Source organism: Sapajus apella, unplaced genomic scaffold (genome assembly GCF_009761245.1).
Source record: "Sapajus apella isolate SASKATOON/1434 unplaced genomic scaffold, GSC_monkey_1.0 scaffold78, whole genome shotgun sequence".
NCBI classification, from domain to species: Eukaryota; Metazoa; Chordata; class Mammalia; order Primates; family Cebidae; genus Sapajus; species Sapajus apella.
The window spans coordinates 1,484,370-1,504,107 of NW_022437018.1; the positions used below are offsets into that span (position 1 = coordinate 1,484,370).

General features: G+C 40.6%; 1 protein-coding gene across 7 annotated transcripts in view; it reads right to left on the minus strand.

Moving 5' to 3' along the window:
* The window catches only part of FAM13C (family with sequence similarity 13 member C), a 115,899-nt gene that overhangs the window by 41,144 nt on the left and 55,017 nt on the right, over nt 1-19,738 (minus strand). For all 7 annotated transcript variants that reach the window (XM_032252541.1, XM_032252536.1, XM_032252534.1 and 4 more), the window contains one exon: nt 16,465-16,528. In XM_032252541.1, coding sequence (XP_032108432.1) covers nt 16,465-16,528 — 64 coding nt within the window. The remainder of the gene's footprint in view (nt 1-16,464; nt 16,529-19,738) is intronic.

Sequence of the window (19,738 nt, forward strand, 5' to 3'; positions counted from 1 at the left end):
ATACTGTATACTCCCACCTGCATGGTATTTAGAGTAGTAAAATTCATCATAGCTGGGAGTGGTGGCTTAAGCCTGTAAATCCCAGCACTTTGGGAGGCTGAGGCAGGCGGATCACTTGAGTCCAGGAGGTTGAGACCAGCCTGGCCAACATGGAGAAACCTCATCTGTACTAAAAATATAAAAATTAGCTGGGAGTGGTGGAACATGCCTGTAATTTCAGCTGCTTGAGACGCTCGCTGAAGCACAAGAATCACTTGAACCTGGGAGGTGGAGGTTGTAGTGTGCCAAGATTGTACCCCTGCACTCCGGCCTGGGCAACAGAGCAGCAAGACTTCATCTCAAAAAACATATATATATATATATATATATATATACACACATATATATATATATATTTTTTTTTTTCATCAAGACAGAAAGTCGAATGGTGGTTATCAAGGGCTGTTGCTGGCGGATGGGACACAGCGGGGAGATGGGAGCTATTGTTAAATGGGTATAGAGTTTTATTGGAAAGATGAAAAAGTTCTGGGGTGCATGGTAGTGATGGTTGCACAACAGTGTGACTGTACCTAATGCCACTGAACTACACACTTAGAAATGGTCAAATGGTGGCTGGGTGTGGTGGCTCACATTTGTAATCCCAGAACTTTGGGAGGCCAAGGCAGGTGGATCACCTGAGGTCAGGAGTTTGAGACCAGCCTGACCAACATGGTGAAACCTGTCTCTATGAAAAATATAAAAATTAGCCAGGCATAGTGGTGCACACCTGTAATTCCAGCTACTCAGGAGGCTGAGGCACGAGAATCACTTGAACACAGGAGGCGGAGATTGCAGTGAGCCAAGATCACACCATTGTACTCCAGCCTGGGCAATACAGCAAGACTCTATCCAAAAAAAAAAAAAAAAAAAGTTAAACACAATGCAGTGGCTCATGACCGTAGTCCCAGCTTTGAGAGTCCTAGGTGGGTGAATCACCTGAGGTCAGGAGTTTGATACCAGCCTGACCAACATGGTGAAACCCCGTCTCTACTAAAAATACAAATATTAGCCAGGCATGGTGGCAGGTGCCTGTAGTCTCAGTTGCTCAAGGAGGATGAGACAGGAGAGTTGCTTGAACCCGGGAGGCAGAGGTTGCTGTGATTCGAGATGGCGCCATTGCACTCTAGCCTGGGTGACAGAGTGAGGCTCCATCTCAAAACAAATAAACAAAGTTAAATGGTAAATTTTAGATTAGATATATTTTAACAATTTTTTAAAAATGAATGAAAGGTAAAAAGAAAGGCTGGCATTCTTTCTTTAAGTTTACATTTCATTCTTTTTTTTAAATTGTAGAACCAGCTGCCTGTCTCAGATTTGTAAGTGCTCTTGTATATTATGCAAAACAGAAGAGGGCATAGCCTTCAGGTTCCCATAGAACCAGAGGGAATGTCAGCTTTGCTACATACTATATGTCTGACTTTGGCCAAGCATCCTGGTTATTCTGGGTCTTAAAGCTCTCTGTAAAAAGAGGCAGTGGTAACAGCGACAATGGTACCTGCTCTAAGGGATGCTCTCAGAATTAAACAAGGGAAATCATGGAAAGCTGGAAAGCACTTCGCAGCACACCAGCATGTGGCAAACACTCAAGGACTGGATTCTGTGGTTAGTATCACTATCTCCAAACCCCAAAGGCTGCCAGACAGAGCTCTGGCCATGTGCAAGGCCATGCTCCACAGTGGCACTGAGCCCTTGACTCATCACTTTACCTCCCAGGATCTTATTGCTGCACCTGCCTATCAAGGCCCTCAGGCTACATGACTTCTAAGTCCCCTTAAAACTCTAAAGGGAAGAAAAGCAAACAGGCAAATGGACTGGAGATGGATGCACAGATCTGGCATAGAGTGGGTGCTTAGACTGTGTGTGTGGAACGGAACCAAATGTTGAGACAACACAAATAGGTTTCAAAGAATGTCACTGCATAGGAGTTCACATTCAGAGATCCCTGGACTCCCATAGGGAGAGACGTATAATGCCATGACCCAGTTATGGCTAAAAGTATCCATCAGCTGCTGGGCACAGTGGCTCACGCCTGTAATCCCAGCACTTTGGGAGGCCGAGGTACATGGATGATTTGAGGTCAGGAGTTCGAGACCAGCCTAGGCAACATGGTGAATCCCTGTCTCTACTAAAAATACAAAACCTTAACCAGGTATGGTGGCACACACCTGTAATCCCAGCTACTTGGGTGGCTGGGGCATGAAAATTGCTTGAACCCAGGAGGTAGCAGCTGCAGTGAGCCAAGATCATGCCATTGCATTCCAGACTGGGCAACAGGGCAAGACCCTGTCAAAAGAAAAACAAAAAGAAAAAGAAGCATCCAAGGTTGTTCTCATCCATCTTCCTCTACCATTTTCTCCCTTACTTGTACTCACACTAAGCAAGACTCTGAGTGCCAAAGGAGATCTACTTGATTCCTTATTGAGCTGTTAGATAGGACTAAGCTTAGAGTAATGGGGAAGAAATTAAGTAGCAAATGACAAAAGATGAAGGTCTGGAGAAACAAGATCTCCAGGTAGAAGGGAAAACAAACTGTTGTAAATGGAAGACAAGAAGGCAAAGTGGAAGCAACTCTGCAGACCAGCTGTTCTCAGTAATATCCCTTCCCACCCCACAGCCACCCATTACCTAAGGACAGCCTGCCTTTCATCACCATGGGCGACTAGTAAGTCCTCCTGAACAGAGGGTGGGGACTTGGACACGCTGTGTGGGATGGGTCCATGAAGAGACACCTGTCCTGAGGATCAAGGAACCCAGGACAAGGGAGCAGGGAGACTTGTCTATGAGTAATACACTAGCAGTCCCCAGCCTTTTGGGCACCAGGGACTGGTTTTGCGGAAGACAATTTTTCCACAGACTGTGGGGGTGGGGGATTGTTTTGGGATGAAACTGTTCCGCCTCAGATCATGAGGCATTAGATTCTCATAAGGAGTGCACAACATATATGCCTCGCATGTGCAGTTCACAACAGGGTCCACGCTCCTGAGAATCTAATGCTGCCTCTAATCTAACAGGAGGCGAAGCTCAGGCGGTAATGCTCGCTGCCCACTGCTTATCTCCGGCTGTGCAGCCCAGTTTCTGACAGGCTATGGGCCAGTACTGGTCTGTGGCCCCAGGGTTGGAGACCCCTGATCTACACCACCACCACATATATGTCCTTCAGTGGATGGATGACCTGTCCTACTAGGTCTGAGCCCCGCAGAGCCACCCCAAGAAGGCTTAGGGACAGCTTGCAGTGCACGTGCAGAGTTTGTGTCCACCTTGCAGACATAAGGCCACATATGCAGCTTCACATGGAAATCCAGGCAGCTTTCCATGCAAAAGAGCTGCACTAGGCTCTGCAGTATGAGGCTATCAGCTATTATGGGGCTTCCAGTCTAGTGGGGAGATTACTAATAAGCAAGCAAACAAATCAAACAGTCATGACAATTATTATTGTCATGGGCTATGGAGGAAAGAAACAGCAAGCCCAGGGAAAGAGTGACTAACCACCCGTTACACTTCCATCATGCCCACCTTAGTGACGTTTAATGCAGAAACATGCTTTTCCCTCTGCAGAAAGATGAAGAATCCTTCATTCCAGGTCCTAGTAAAGCACCACCTCGACCCAGCCCTCTCTGACAGGACCTCCACCCCTGCCAGGCCACCTCCCCGAGCCCATCACTCAGGACCGGCCTGCTTGTGCTTTTCCTGGTTTATATCCAAAGTCTCCTCAAACAAATGTCTAGAATCTGCAGGAAAATTGAGGAAGGGTTAACAGACCCTGTAAAGAACAATGACCACCTCTGCTGCTCCAACTAACCCATCTGGTTAAAAAAGAAACCAGAGAGAAGTCTGTGAAACGTAGGTGTCGTTTTCTTTAAAAAGCTAACTTTTTCCTTTTACATAATGGAGAATATGCTACTTGTTTTAGAAAATACTCTACTCATTTTCTCTCCTCTACAATTACTCAGGTCCCACTTTAGTTGGGTTGAAATAGAGAACACCCACACAGGCTGGATGGTTAAATACTATTTTAGGGTACCTTGTCTGCAATTCACCAGTTGCTGTTGAGCAGGCACAGCTTACATTTAGTTCGTACGAAGGAGTTTAGTCCTCCTCTCCCATCCTTTTATCTATCCAAGAATTGCATATAGATTCCCTATGATGATAGGAAGCAAATCAAGTTGGAAATCTGCTCAAAATTGGGGACAAGACTAGGTCTCCAAACATCTCCCTTTCTACATACTGTTCTTCTTCCCTGAATTTCCATGTTTCCCAAATATATTCCCACCCACGTACATACCACACCCTTCTTTTCCATCTGCTGATTCACCTGCTCTCTGCCCCCTCCTCCCAGGCCCTTCTCAGCTCTAGTTATTTCACGGTCAAAATCCCATCAAATTATTGAGCCAGTTCTGATTATCTTTTCTCAGCAGGGGGCCCCTAGTGTCTCTTTTAGCATCTTGTTTATTTCCTTCCCAAGGCTCACCACAATATGTGATTTTGTCTACTTGTTTATTGGCTCTTTTCAACACGGTGCCTCCATTGTTTACTGCTGCATCCTAGCACAATGTGTAGAAAAGAGCCAATCAATAAAAAGCCTCAATTGTATCTGAGTTTTGTTTATCTGCATCCTTTAGCCAGTATTTGCAGGGGTGGGAAGCAAGGGTCTCTGAGTATCCAATACTGAGCCCTCCTGCTGCCCTGGTTTAGAAATCTTAAAGTGCTTAAAAATCACAGGAAAGTTACAAAAGATGTGTGCTCCCAGGAAGTGCCCACTCCAGAGATTCTGATTCAGTAGGTCTGAGGCAGGGTCTTCCAACACAGGAAGTCCAAGGTCCCTATTCCCTGGGGCTTTGACACACTATAAATGTCTCAGTTGCCCACTTAGCTCTACTTGCCCGAGGGCCAAAAGCTTTCCTCTGAGCCCCAGCTCTCTGACTCCCTCATTGCCTTCTTATCCTTCCCTTCCCTTGAGAGCTGCCCCCACCCTCACCAGGAAGTATAGAGTGTGAAGTGCTCAGAACCAAGAAGGTGTTGCTTTCTGAACTTCTGGATGCTCTTGCCAACAAAGAGGAACTTCTCTCAATGTTGATCATTACAAGGAAAAGCCAAATTGATCTCTCCCTTAAAGTAAAGACATTGGACTTTCAGCGAATCCCCTGGGGGACAGTGTCATTTGTGTCTGAGCATGGTTTGCAGCACAGCGCACCTCAGCTCAGCCTGCCTCAGCTTCCCTCTGTTTAGGAACTCAGCCCTCACTCCCCTGCACCTCCCAAAGGAGAAATTCAATGTAAGAGAACAAGCTATTCACTTTACGGAGCCTTCTGCTGACAAGAAGATCCAGATCTTATTCGGGTCCTATCATCAATTTTTTTTAAACAAGGACAACCCAGCCGCAATACACAATAACAAAACCCACATTTCCTTTAAGTTAAATGACTTCAACCTGGGAAAGGGGAATCCTATACTTGATTTCAACTCATTGTGATATCCTTGTTATATTCACTTTATTAAATAAACAATAAGAGTGAGATATTTGGGAGAGAATAATACTGTTTCATAAACTCATATTTTAAAGCAGAATTCCGAGCTTTTCTAGATAAGACTGATTTTTCTGAAAATACAATGTGTCTCATTTACAACTCATGCAATGAACTTCAGTAGTTTCTCAATGGAGTTGCTAGTACTTAAACTATCCAAAAGCACGGGTCTTATGATGAATAGGCCCCTAACTAGTCATTTTTCCCCCAGAACATTAATTAAATCCCAAAGGCTGAAGTCCAAAGCTAGTCTGGGTTGTAGCCCATGTAGTTGCTTCTTTATGGCTTTGTTTCAATTTCTTTTAGCCCTGAAAAATATTCGCCTTCAAAACTAAACTTAGTAAGATGGGAGCAGAGGAGATGGCCCACTGGGTTCTTCATCTGGCTCATTCTATGTCACTGGGTGAACCACCCAATGATGCTGGCCCATAAGCCCTCTACTTTTCTGATGATACTACCTTAACTCCTTCAATTTCTAAAATTCAATGAATATTAGAAATCAGTACGTGTCCACTGAAAATCATAAAATTACATGCCATATGAAATAACATATATCTATGCCTTTAAAGATGGCAGGTCACATTGGAAAGCATTAGCCATTTCCTCAAATACTAATTTTTAAGATACATATTTAAATTTAGAATTGACTGATAATAATCATACATATTTATGGGGTACATGGTGAGTTTTCATACATACAATATATAGTGATCAAATCACAATTATGAGGTTATTCACCACCTCAGATATTTATCATTTGCTGTGTTAGGAATATTCAAAATCTTCTCTCCTAGCTATTTGAAAATCCATAATAAATTATTGTTGATGAGAGTCACACTACAGTGCTGTAGAATACTAGAACTTATTCCTCTTATCTAGCTATGATTTTACATCTTTAACCAATCCCTCCCTATCTCTCTCTCCCTCTTACACTTCCCCGCATCTAGTAACCACTATTCTACTCCCTACTGCTATGAGATCAACTTTTTTAGCATTCAGACATGAGTGAGAACATGCAGTGTTTATCTTTCTGTGTCTGGCTTTTTCTACTTAGTTTTCTCTAGGCTCATCCATGTAGTTGTGAATAACAAGATTTCATTATTTATGACTGGATAATATTCCATTGCATATAAGCACCATATTTTCTTTATCCATTTGTCTGTTGATAGATACTTAGGTTGTCAAATACTAATATTTTGTTAAAAAAATAGAAAATTCAGCTTTTATCTTTCTACAAACCTGAGCTTTGTAACCTTTAGAAGGCCAAAAATGTCCTAAAAAGGACAATAGGTGCCAATGCTAGGAAGGCCAGATGTACAGACTTGATGCATGTCCCTATAAACCTCTGGAAAGTGAGGACAACAAAGTCTATTCTTGTACTGCAGCTCTTGCACCTCACCCTTGTACCAGACCCAAAGCTAGGTTCACATTTGCTTCTCAATAAACCCTGTTGAAAGAAAGAATTACCCCTTAGAAGAAAACATCTCACAGGTCACAGCTCTCAGGAAAAATCTGGTCTTCGCATCAGCAGTAATATTTAAGTTAGCAGGGGTAGGGGGAGAAGAATATATTTACGAAAGCTGTCGACTTTATATTTCATCAAGTGAGAGCACTGGAAAGAAATCAAATAAATCTCCTCCCCTTCATTTCCTTACAAAATGAAAATTTGAAGAACAATTTCTAAGTGAAAGAGTTGTTCATAGACTCTATTAAAAAAAAAACTCACTACATTCATTGCTCTTATATTTATATTTTTGCCAAAAAGCAATAAAAGCTACAGCACAGGCTGGCCCCTGGGAACCACCGAACTGGATACAGTCCCTTCCAGCCTTCCATGAGTGAGTAGGAAATTAGTAGCATGAAGAGGAATACATGAAAGAGTGAGCAACAGGAAAAAGGATCGAGATGCCATGCCAGAGAAAAGAGGAGGAGCAAATGGGACAAAGCTGCAGGGAGCTGGGGAGATGGGTAGGCTGGCAGGCAAAAGTCAGCACAGGCAAGTCAACTAGGCACACCCTGCCTCAATGCCTCTGCTCAGCCCAACACCTCTGATGCTTCTCCAAGGCAATTCCCAGACAAGGAAAAATGGAGGCAGCTGCTGGCATCGCTTCCACTTTTTCTGCCAATACCACACGAAGGATTCCCCTGAGGATGAAGCCAGGCCCACATACCTGGTTTCCCTGGAAACAAGAAGGAAGGCTGGATAGTTGCATCTGAACAATGGGGCAGAATAAACAAGGCCTGGCAGCAGTTCAGAGCTTTTTCACCATGCAGTTCATTCAACTGGGCATGAGAACCAGGATTCACACCATGACCATGTTGGCTACAAGATGTCTTCACTGACACTGATAACAAAAGTTGCATAAAATTAAATGAATCACAGGATAGAGCTCCAGCTGAGGAACAAACCTTAGTAGGGGAGTAAGGTGACTCTACCTCAACTCAGCAAAATGCCAAGTGGCATCCTGCAGGGGTCCAACAGAGAGGAAAATTACCTTGGAGATCATGCTTCCAGAGACCAACATTATGTAGCCCAGCATCTAATTACTCATCTTCTGAGAACAGCACTCCTAGACCCTAAGTGGGAAATATTGCCCAAGGCTAACAAATCAGCTTATTCCAAACACCAACATCACAGTGACTGGTTCAGAAATGGGCACATACCCCAAGCCAGATAAATGAGACTCAAGTATGGGACTTTTTAGAGCTAGGAAGGAGAAACTATTATTTCACTATGTGGCAGGCAGATTCCTAAAGGTGGCCTCCAAGATTCTTATACCCTGATCACACAATCAAACACTAATCTAGATACTTCTATCAAGGGACTTGCAAATGTAATTCAAGTTTTAACTCAGCTGACCAAAGATACAGATTACTTGGTTGAGCCTGGACCAATCAGGGAAGCCCTTTAACATGCACAGTTTCTTCCAGTTGAAACATCAGACAACATCAGAGAAATTAAAAAACACAAGAAGGATTTGCCACATTGTTTCTGGCTCCAAGATAAAGGGTGAGGAGGGGGAATGTGACAGCTTCTAGAAGCTGAGAGCCGCCTCCAACTGACACCCAGCAAGGAAGCAGGACACACAGTTGCACAACTATAGGGAACTAAATTCAGGCAGCAACCTGAAGGAGCTGGAATGTGGACTCTTCTCCAGAACCTCCAGATAGGAAACCACCCCAGCCAGTGCCTAGATTTCAATTTCATGAAACCCTAAGCAGAAAACCCAGTTGAGTCCACCCAGATTTCTGACCTGCATAACTGTGAGCTAATAAATAAATGTTTGAAGCCACTAAGCTCTTGGTGATTTATTACCCATTAATAGAAAACTAATATACACTAGAATTACTGACCAAATAATTTGTCCGTAGAGAAGGGCTGACCTAAAGATGAAGCCAATATAGAAAAAGAAGAACCAAGAGAGAGAAATAGATGAGTTTTCAATCCCTGGACCTAGCCATGCATAGGGTGTATCCTGATCCTAAATTTTCAGCTATATGTCAGTAAGATCCTGTTCTTATTAAAACCAGACTGAATTGACTTTCAGTTATATGGAAAGAATCCAAATACTTTTTTAAAAAATTCCTCAATCAATCCTGAGCTAAGGCCTAATCCTACAGACTGGGTTTGCAGTTGAATAGAAAAATACAGATGCCTATTCCTACAGAGATAATATCATTTCATCACCTCAGGAATGTTAAAGGCAGAAGAAGCCTCTTTCTAGACCATTTTCGTAAAATTAACATAATTTTGAGGAAGAAACACATCTTGAACACAACAATAAGTACCATCTTGAGGCCTGATATGGCTTTGCCAAAATATCTATGTGATAAACTGTGGATGCCGATAAAAACACTCTCGTCCTCCACATGGAGATACACAAAGTCACAGACACAGGCATATCGACTCATAGAGGAGCACTGCACAAGTGCAAATTGTCCTACTTTTAACAAAATTAACATATTCAAGGATTCTTCATAGATATATTTGACATTGAGGCTAAAGTTGAGTTATTATGACCAGCATAATTGAACAGATAAGAGTTAACAGTAGTATGTGACGAAAGATTAATTTTTCATATTGATTTCAGGTTAACAAATCATCTCTTTCATACCGAGCTAAATAAAAATAGGTGTCTCCTTTGTAGAATAAGACTGCAATTACAGATCCAAGGTTAAGTTTCTTCTTTTTTTTTTTGAGATGGAGTCTGGCAGTATTGCCTGCAGTGGTGTGATCTCAGCTCACTGTGACCTCCACCACCCAGATTCAAAAGATTCTCCTGCCTCAGCCTCCCATGTAGCTGGGGTTACAGCCCACCACCACGCCCGCTAATTTTTTGTGTTTTTAGTAGAGACAGGGTTTCACTATGTTGGCCAGCCTGGTCTCAAACCCCTGACCTTGAGATCTACCTGCCTCCCAAACTGCTGGTATTACAGGTGCGAGCCACTGCGCCTGGCCCAAGGTTAAACTTCTTAATGTTGATATTAGGTCATTATTGAACATCTGTTGCATGCTAGTAATTTATTACATTTGCTAGTAATTTATTACAAGATAGTCTTTTCCTCTAGATTCTAATGGCATTCTTGAGAAATTTGTCCTCTTATGGCAGAACAACAGTCGGAATATAGCACAGCACAAGTCTGAATCCATGCTCATTTTAAGCATCTTCTCTTCCTCCGGTTCCTCAATAACCAATGAGAGTAATGATACCACATACAAACCTGGAAATCTCCCAGCTATTTTTTTTTTATCAAGTCAATACTAAATTAAAGCAGCAACAGAGGCAGAGCACACCTTTAGAATGCCCTGTAGGGTCAATTAACAGCAAAAATATCCCTACACTATTCTATAAATACAAAGAGCACTCATAATGGAGTCTTCAGAATAGAGTTATATTAATATTCCTTCCATTAAAGAGACACTATTATCCTCTCACTCTAACCCATTTATGCCTAGTGTTCCATTATTGGAATGCTAAGCATGTGGGAGTTATTTATATCCTGCTCAAGGTCATCACCAAGGTCTGATTGCAAAAATTCAAAAAATTGTAACCTCAGGTATAAATGGGCTAAGCACTCATAAAGGGAGTACAATGCAGTATCAGAGAACTTGTGCTTGCCTCTTTCAGATGTTTTATGTTTTACTAGTTACCAGGTGAAATGGCTTAGCCAGTGTGACAGTGTTAACATTCCTCATGAAGTAACCATGTGACTGAAATTTCCCCACCTTCAAAAATCATTTCTCTTTCCTACTCTCTACCTCACAGAGTTAGAAATGGTGAAGCAAGTTGGGAAGATTAGATTATCATCCTTTTTTGACCCTCACTGTTGAATCTATCAATTTCTTCTCCCTTACAAAAGACAATGCCATCCTTTCTCATTCCATAACCTGAATATTACAGGACACCATGACTTATATCTGGGTTGATTTCTTCCTCTCCATCAGTGGCCCCTGACATATTCAGTTACTTCAATGTCCAGGCTGACAATCATGCTAATGCCTGGCTTCATAATTCCTCAGCCCCCTCAATTCCAGTGTTCCTTCCCCTTAACTATGCCTGGCTGTCTCAGCAAGTTGCCATAAACTTCAGAATCTCAAACCCTCTAAACATAGTCCCCATCCCCTCTCTTTGAGCTGATATACAATATATTTTTATAACTATAGTCACCCTGTGGTACAATAAAACACCAAAACTAATTTATCCTAACTGAAACTTTATACTGTTCACTAATGTCTCCCCTTTCCCCATCCACCTCCTCTCCACTGGCCTCTGGTAACCCTATTTTACTCTCTTCTATAAGTTTGACTTTTTCTAGATTCCACTTATAAGTGAGATCATATAGTATTAAGGCCGTTCAATTTTAACATTCATTGATTCTACCCTTTTCTTTTACCCCCTGCAACTGAACTTATTCTGTCCTCCTAATTCTATTAAGGTTTTAGATTTTTCTATGTTCCTACAATGAGTCATCCCACTTAGACTCCTTACCATGGGAGAAACATACATGGGGGAGACAGACAGCTGTCTCTATGGTTTGATTCTGGGGACAAAAAAAAAAGTCAGTATACCCACCTAGAAGTCTTAGCTACCTTGAAATCCTCACCATTGGAGATATAGCATTTATTGGTGTGCAAAAGACTGACGCAACATTTATCCATTTTGCCATTCCAGGATTTAGCATCTGCATCTTTGTGCCCAACACGTCTCTCTTGGTAAACCCATTAACCCGTGGCAAAATTGTTTTATTTTTTTCAGATTTATAAGCTGCCTTCTTAGGCCTGTAGAGGATAAACAATAGAGATGGTCAATGCCGGCACAAGACAGTTTCATGGCCAATAAGCCTCAAAGACAAAGGAAATAAGGAATCCATGTAAGGTCAGCAAAGCTTCTCCTTCAAGGTCAATTGGCTTGTGGCTGACCTTACCTATATTACCTTGAGATTCCAGGTAAGAAGTAAAATGAAAACAAACTCATATTCACTCAACTGACATTGTTTTATCCAAAAGGTAAATGCAGAATACCTTCAAAGTATCTATCAGATAAGAAAATAAAGTGTTTTTCCTGAGCACAGATGCCATGAACAGTTTTTGAGGTGACCACTTCCTTCTGCAGGATGATGACACAGGAGTTGGGTTGGTTGAGTATAATAAAGAAGAAGGTCCATGGTGACCCAGAGCTTCAGCCTGCTCCTTAAGATGGCTGTACCACTTTGGATCCCCAGTTGACCACAATCCTCCACTTATAATAATGTGGCCTCTCTCTCATGTGAAGCTGATAAATAACTATGCTAAGCACACATATCACTTCCATATATCTTACTTGCACTACTTGCTATTTACTCCCCAAACTAGGCTTCAGATGGTAGGTTGACCAGGAGGAGGCCTTAACCATGAATTACTTGGTTTTCCTTATTCCATCCCTGATGGGAAGCTATGGCTACATTCTGAAAGCACTGGGAAAATGGGAAAAGGGTAGAATCAATGAATGTTAAAATGGAAAGGCCTCAATACTATATGATCTCACTTATAAGCGGAATCTAAAAAAGTCAAACTTTTAGTAGAGAGTAAAACAGGGTTACCAGAGGCTGGTGGGGAGAAGGCGGACAGGGAAAGGGGAGACATTAGTGAACGCGTATAAAGTTTCACTTAAACAGGATAAACCAGTTTTGGTGTTTTGTTGAACCACAGGGTGACTATAGTTAATAATAATAATAATATATTGTATATTAGCTGAAAGAGAGGATTTTAAATGTTGTCATCACAAAAAACTGATACATATTCAAGGTGATGAATATGCAAATTACTCTGATTTGTTCATTCTATAATGTATACATGTATCAAAACATCACATTGTATCCCGTAAATAATACAAATGTACAATTATTGTTTGTCAATTAAAAATCTAATTAAACTTAAAAATATATCTGAAAGGACACCTAGAGTTAACCCAGTTCAAAACTCCCTGCCTTATTTTACAAACAAAAACTAAAAGAAATTGATGTAGTGCTCTTTTATACATAGTCTGGCAGTTGGAAACTGCCAGACTATGTATAAGGACCCAATATGGCATTTTTTTTTCAGGGAAGGGGAGATTCATTAGTTTTCTTTATAAATATGTTATCTTTCTTAATTGGATTCAAAGCAAGGAATGTGATCTACAAGCATGCAGAGAGTAAAAACAATCATTTTTCCTCATTTTATCTTTCAAGTACCTTTCTGATCTATTGAATGCTTATGAATTATACTGACTGGCAGACTAAGACCAAGGATTAAAGTAGATGAGACGCTGACAGGTCTCAACTCCAGGAATATTTTCCAGTCAGGATTCAAAGGATCCTAACCCCCATAATCTGATGTCTTACAGAGGCAGAATCATACAGCTCAGGTGATGGCAGTAGGGAGATTTAATCAGTTTTTTTTTCTGGAAAAAATTCCTATACCATAGTCCCAGAGACATCAAAAACGTGGAGTAAAAAATGCAATTCCTACCAAGAGACTCAAAGTCAAAAACTGGGAGTTCTAGACTGGCAGAAAAAAATGAGATGGGCAGATGTCAAATCTATACTCATACCAAGTGGAAATCAGAAGTTAGTGAGTGCTTCAGCCCACTAGGAAAGTATAAGAAACACACACAGAGACAACATATGCAGATATGTTAGACCATGCACCATGCATCCCTGTGCCAGGAGGAGAGGACCTCGGGTCAACTGCCAGCTCTGGAATCAAGCTGAGTCCTACCTGCTGGTCACGGAGCAAGTGGACAAACAAGCACAAATAGAAGTGAAATACTAGATGTAAAAATGCAGGAATGTATAAAGCATGTATGTAGCATCTTGTAATTACTACTTACGTACAACATATGGAAACATATCTGCATATGGAAACATCTTGAAAACACTTTTGGACCATGATTTTCATGAGGTTCAAGAAACTCTTTTCTGATTTTTAGACTTGCAAGTTGGTACAGAAGAGAGTGCCGTTATGGAACTGGTAGGTTCTTTCTAAGGGTGTGTGGAGAGGTGGTGAATAAACAAAAGAAACGAGCAAAATGCAATGAAGAGTGCTAATATAACAGAAAATTCTACCTTACATGTTAGAGATGAGAGGCATACTCCTGTAAAAAGCCAGCTCTACGAAGAGGCCAGAACAGCTCATAATAATAAAAATATGTACAATAGATAACAACAGCTCTAATAGTCAACAACCAGAAACAAGTATACAATAGGTTGCAGCAAGGCAAATGAAAACTACGACTATCTACCAAACATGAATGACCCTCATGAATATAATATGGAGCAGATGAAGCCAGACACAAAAGAGGGTATGTAATCCATGAATCAAACACTAAAAAATACTAGTTATCTTCATAGGGGAATAGCGACTGGAAGGAAGTGCAGACAGGCATCTGAGATGCTGGTCATATTGTTTCTTGATTTATGTGCTGTTTATATACTTTCTAAGAATTCATTCAGCTGTACACTTATGATCTGTGTACTGTTCTGCATGTATTTTCTATTCTCATTAAAAATATTATAGCAATTTCCCATTAGTGTTTCATAGGGACTCTGTCGCCTATAGGAATGTTATTAGGTGGTTCTTCCATAAAAGAGCTTGGTATTCAATAAGTTGAGAACTGCTGGGAATGACGTAGTTAAATAGATTCCCACTCTGCAGGACATTTCAATCCATGAGTGTGACCACACCCACCCTCCTGGATGGCCTCTGTCCCATTCACACTGCACCTCCTTCAAGTTTCCACAAGGTCTTTTCTCATATCACACATTTTGGCCATGTCAGAAACTGCATGAAAGAATGTGGGTCGGTCTATATAGCTCATTCTCTGACTGGAAGAAAACCACTGTCAGCACATACTGTATTCAACCAGTCTGGATTAGCAGCGCCACCTCTGTATGGAAGTGTGCATGTTTAAAATATGGCGCTGCCTGCTGTTTCAGATGGACCTCTCCATCCAGCACTCTTATGCTCAGGCAACCAGTGCAGCGAGCTGGCACATTTCATGTCATTTGCAAATACAATGTAGTGAAGGAATACAGAAAAGCAGATTTTCAAATGTAGCTTTTCACAGCTGCAATTTGGGAATGCTCAAGTGATCTCAGCATTCTCATGGGTTTGCAGCTCAAAAAACAGTTTCTCCCAAATACTTGAAAGTTATTGTGAGTTGACTCTTACAATCACTTCATTTTTCTAGTCACTTATGTCAAAACAAACCTTTGCTCCTTTACAACTGGCATTTTGCTTGTTCACAGTGGGGAAGACAGCTGCGTTCACTGATTCAGGCTCTTGCCTTTTTCTCGTAAACTCTTTTTTACTCATTACCATGAGGAAGATTGTAGAATTTGGAACCAGTCTGTGTGCACACACACAAAAATAGCAATTCTGTGTTCTTACCTTTAGGACATTTTTTACAACTTTAGCTATTTACCTTGGCTTAACCAAGAAGCTGGTTTACCTCTAGCTATTTGTTTCTATCAAGTTCTACTAAAAAGAAAGAAAAGAAAAAGAAAATCACCTAAATTTAGTTAAATACCCCTTTGTGGTGTGGGAGAGGAAGAGGAGGGAGGGCTGCATCTTCAAAATGTCAAATAAGCAATTTGCCTAAAGCCCATCATTTCTCTTTTTGGCATCTGATCATCAGCTGTTTTCATCCTTTTCACTATGGCCCTAATCAGACATATCACATATCACCCACTAGTAATTTACAATGATGACAAGAAGAGCCAGACAGAGTATTCTGAACCACTGTCTTAAGCAAAGGCATTCATAATAACATATATCATAATTATATTATATTAATTTCATACAGGAGAATTCAATTACATATTCCAAAGAAAGTCCAGAACAATCTAATTAACATCATGATGTCCGGTTTGGTGGGAAATCATTTAGATTGGAAAATATAGCTTCATGTCTCAAAGTCTACTAAGAAAACCATATTGCAAACACCAAACTATATCATTCTCAGTGGATAAACAGTAAATATGATTATGTTACTGAAACACTGCAGAAGCTGTTAGGAAAAACAGACAGAGAGAGAGAGACATAGAATAAAATTAAGAGAAAATTTTACAAATGTTAACTGTCACAGCCATGGTTACACAATCCTGAAGCAAAGCTGAAAAGAGTGTAACAAAATGACTGCTGGACTTGGGTTAGGGCCAAGACATCGTGAGCCTCCTCATAAACAATATTTTAAATATGTTTGCTCTGGAGCAAGGAAAAACATTACCAAATGAACAAAGAACTATAAGTATTACAAGTTCACTTAAAAGCAAAAATACTAAGTTTTCATCAGAATGAATTCCTAGTACTGTGAAAAAGAATAGGAAATCTCATGATTGGCTTATTTATGTTCATATAGCCAGTAATAATAATTGCACCTACCTCGTTTAAGTCCTGCTGAGTTTCAAAAGCCTCCTTTGGCCAAATGGCAGTCCTCTGGTCTATTCTGTAAGATACAAAGAAAAATTATTTCCATTTAAAAGAAACTTTTCAATGATATGCATTTGAAGCTGGTGGCTACAAATCTGGCTGTATCCCTGATAAAAACCCTTGGTGGTGTCCCACTGCCTGCAGAATAAAATATAGACTCTTTACAATGGCCTGCAGCACATTATAGCACTTGCACCCTGCCAGCCTTCCTGGCCCCCTCTCCTACCACTCTCACTCTTGTTCACGACACTTCAGCCACCCTGGCCTTCTCTCTGTTCCTTGAACATGTAGTGCTTGCTCACTGTTCAAACTTTCACACTTGCAGTCCCTGCTCTCCCCTGGGATCTGCATACAATTCACTCTTATCCCCAGGTACGCATCAGCTCAGCTCACATGGCACCTCCCTAAGGAGGAGGCCTCCCTGACCAGAAGCAACCCTCACTCTCACTCTCTACCACACTGTCCTGCATGTTTTCTTCTTAGCACGTCTTACTATTGAAATTCTACACTTATTTGCATGTCCACAATAAAGTATAAGCTCCAAGAAGGTATTGATTATGTTTATTTTCGATGCTGCTAAAACCTCATCTAGTAAATATTCAATGTCTTTTTTATTGAATGAATGTCATCTGATACAGTTGTTACAGAATGATACTATTTATCTACTGAAGACAGCTTTTGGAAATTTCATCCTATCTCTTAACTTACACAATAAATGTTATAATAATCGCTGGGTACCACGGTACAATCGTTTGGATGTGGTTTGTTGCCACCAATACTCATGTTGAAATTTGATTCCCAGTGTAGCAATACTGGGAGCTGGGGCCTAGTGGGAGGGTTTAAGTCATGGGACCTGTGGCAGGGGAGAGATGTGAAAGTGAGTTTTCACTCGTAAATAAATTAGTTCCAATTGTGGTTTTGATTTGCATTTCTGTAATGATCAGTGATGTTAGCTTTTTTTCATTTGTCAGCCCCATGTATGTTGTCTTTTGAATATGTCTATTCATGTCCTTTCCCTACTTTTTTATGACATTGCTTGTTTTTTTCTTGTAAATTTGTTTAAGTTCCTTACAGATGCTGGATATTAGACCTTTGTCGGATCCATAGTTTGCAAAAATTTTCTGCTATTCTGCAGTTGTCTGTTTACTCTATTGATAGGTTCTTTTGCTGTGCAGAAGCTCTTTCATTTAATTAGATCCTATTTGTCAATTTTTGCTTTTGTTGCAACTGCTTTTCGCATCATTGTCATGAAATCTTTGCCTATGCATATGTCCTAAATGGTATTTCCTAGGTTGCCTTCCAGGGTTTTTACAGTTTTGGGTGGAGCTAAATGACGAGAACACATGGACACACAGAGGGGAACCATACACTGGGGCCTTTCAGAGGGTGGAGGGTGGGAGAAGGGAGAGGATGAGGAAAAAATAACTAATGGGTACTAGGTTTAACACCTGGGTGATGAAATAATCTGTACAACAAACCCCCATGACACAATTGTACCTATGTAACAAACCTGCACTTGTACCCCTGAACTTAAAATAAATAAGAAGAAGGAAGGGAGGGAGAGAGGGGAGAGGAGGGGGAAGAAAGACATTAGTTCCCTAGAGAGCAGCTTTTTGAAGAGTCTGGCTTCCCTGGTTTCACTCTTGCTTCCTCTCTCAACATATGATCTCTGATCAAGCCAACTCCCCTCTGCTTTCTGCCATGGGTGGGAGCAGCCTGAGGGCCATACCACGTGCAGCTGCCCAATCTTGGGCTTTTCAGTGACCATTATTGTGAGCCAAATAAATTGCTTTTCCTTATAAGTTACGTGGGCTCAGGTATTCTGTAATAGCAACATTAAATAGACTAAGCTGGGTTTTGCCACTACATAGCTGACAACAGAAGAAAACTGAACTTAAGTTCTAAGTCAACTTTCTTCAGCTTACAAACAAAAACAAAATACCCAAAACTCCGCTATTGGAAGATACTTAGGTCCAAATAATGATTTGTCAAATTCCATGGTCCAATGCCATTTGTTAAATAGCATTCAAGTTTTTCTGCAACAGTCTGAATATTATTATGTAATAAACATATTAACTTATAGTTATTATCCTTATAAAAAGTCCAGTTATCTTAATGAATAAGAGATTTAGTCAGTGTTAAGTCATTTATAAAAAGATTTCTTGGGAACCTAATTATTTACAGTTAGTATTCTGCTCCAATTTTAATCCTGAAGAAAGTATATATGTGTCCTCTAAGAGGACAACAAGGTTGATATCTCAATGTCAAAATGTACATTTAGAAATGCCAGAAGCCTAAATGCCAGAAGCTGACTTCTTTAAAGTATTCTTAATTATGCAAAAATTTTTTTACTCTACAAGCTTTGCTTACTGTGCAAACAATTAATTTCTAATGAGAAAAGTTAAGGAGGTGGTGATAGAAGAAAATTGTGAAGGTCAGACTAATGTCCTCCACGCCTAAACAAACCAGCATTTTCCTCCTAGGTGGGAGAGAGACTAAGGCTCCCAGCCACAAGCTTAGGCATAGACAGCTCAAGGGGAAAAAAGGTGAGGAGGAAGACTGCTGGCTCATGCATCTTATATCCGTCAATCCCCTGAGCCATAAACAGAGATTTCAGTGCATCAGAAAACACAAAATAGCTCTTTCCTATTAAATAGGCAAAAGCAGTCTTCGAGACAGGTGTAAACCTACCCTACTCAGTAACATCTAACACTTTGAATGTCTTATGGTTTCTTTGTAACTCTCAGTAGTTCTCAAACTATATTTCTATAGAGTAGCACCAGAAATATGGAAGAGTGGTATTCTCTAACAGAACAAATATTTACTGGTTTATACAATTCAAATACAAATTTCTCTAGGGCTTTGGTGCCAGCTTCCTGTTTATTAGTGATAGCAGGTGGTAAAACAAATACATAGCAAACATTCATGGAAGGAAGCAGAAATATACTTTGTTAAAAATATATGGTATATGTTAGTGAAATATAGAGAAGAGCCTACATGGAATATACTCCCATGATCTTCCAGGGAAACTACTCTTAACCATTAGATAAACCTCCAGAACAAGTTTGAGAACTGTAGTCTACAGCAGCAAAGGTACTTTAATTTACTAACCACCTGAATGTCTTCTATGTGCCTGCACCAGTGTTGGGGAAGCAATAATAGACAATCAGAGGCACTGTGCCTTCAGGAGACTTACAATCTAGCGAAACCTTAAATGATGATAAAA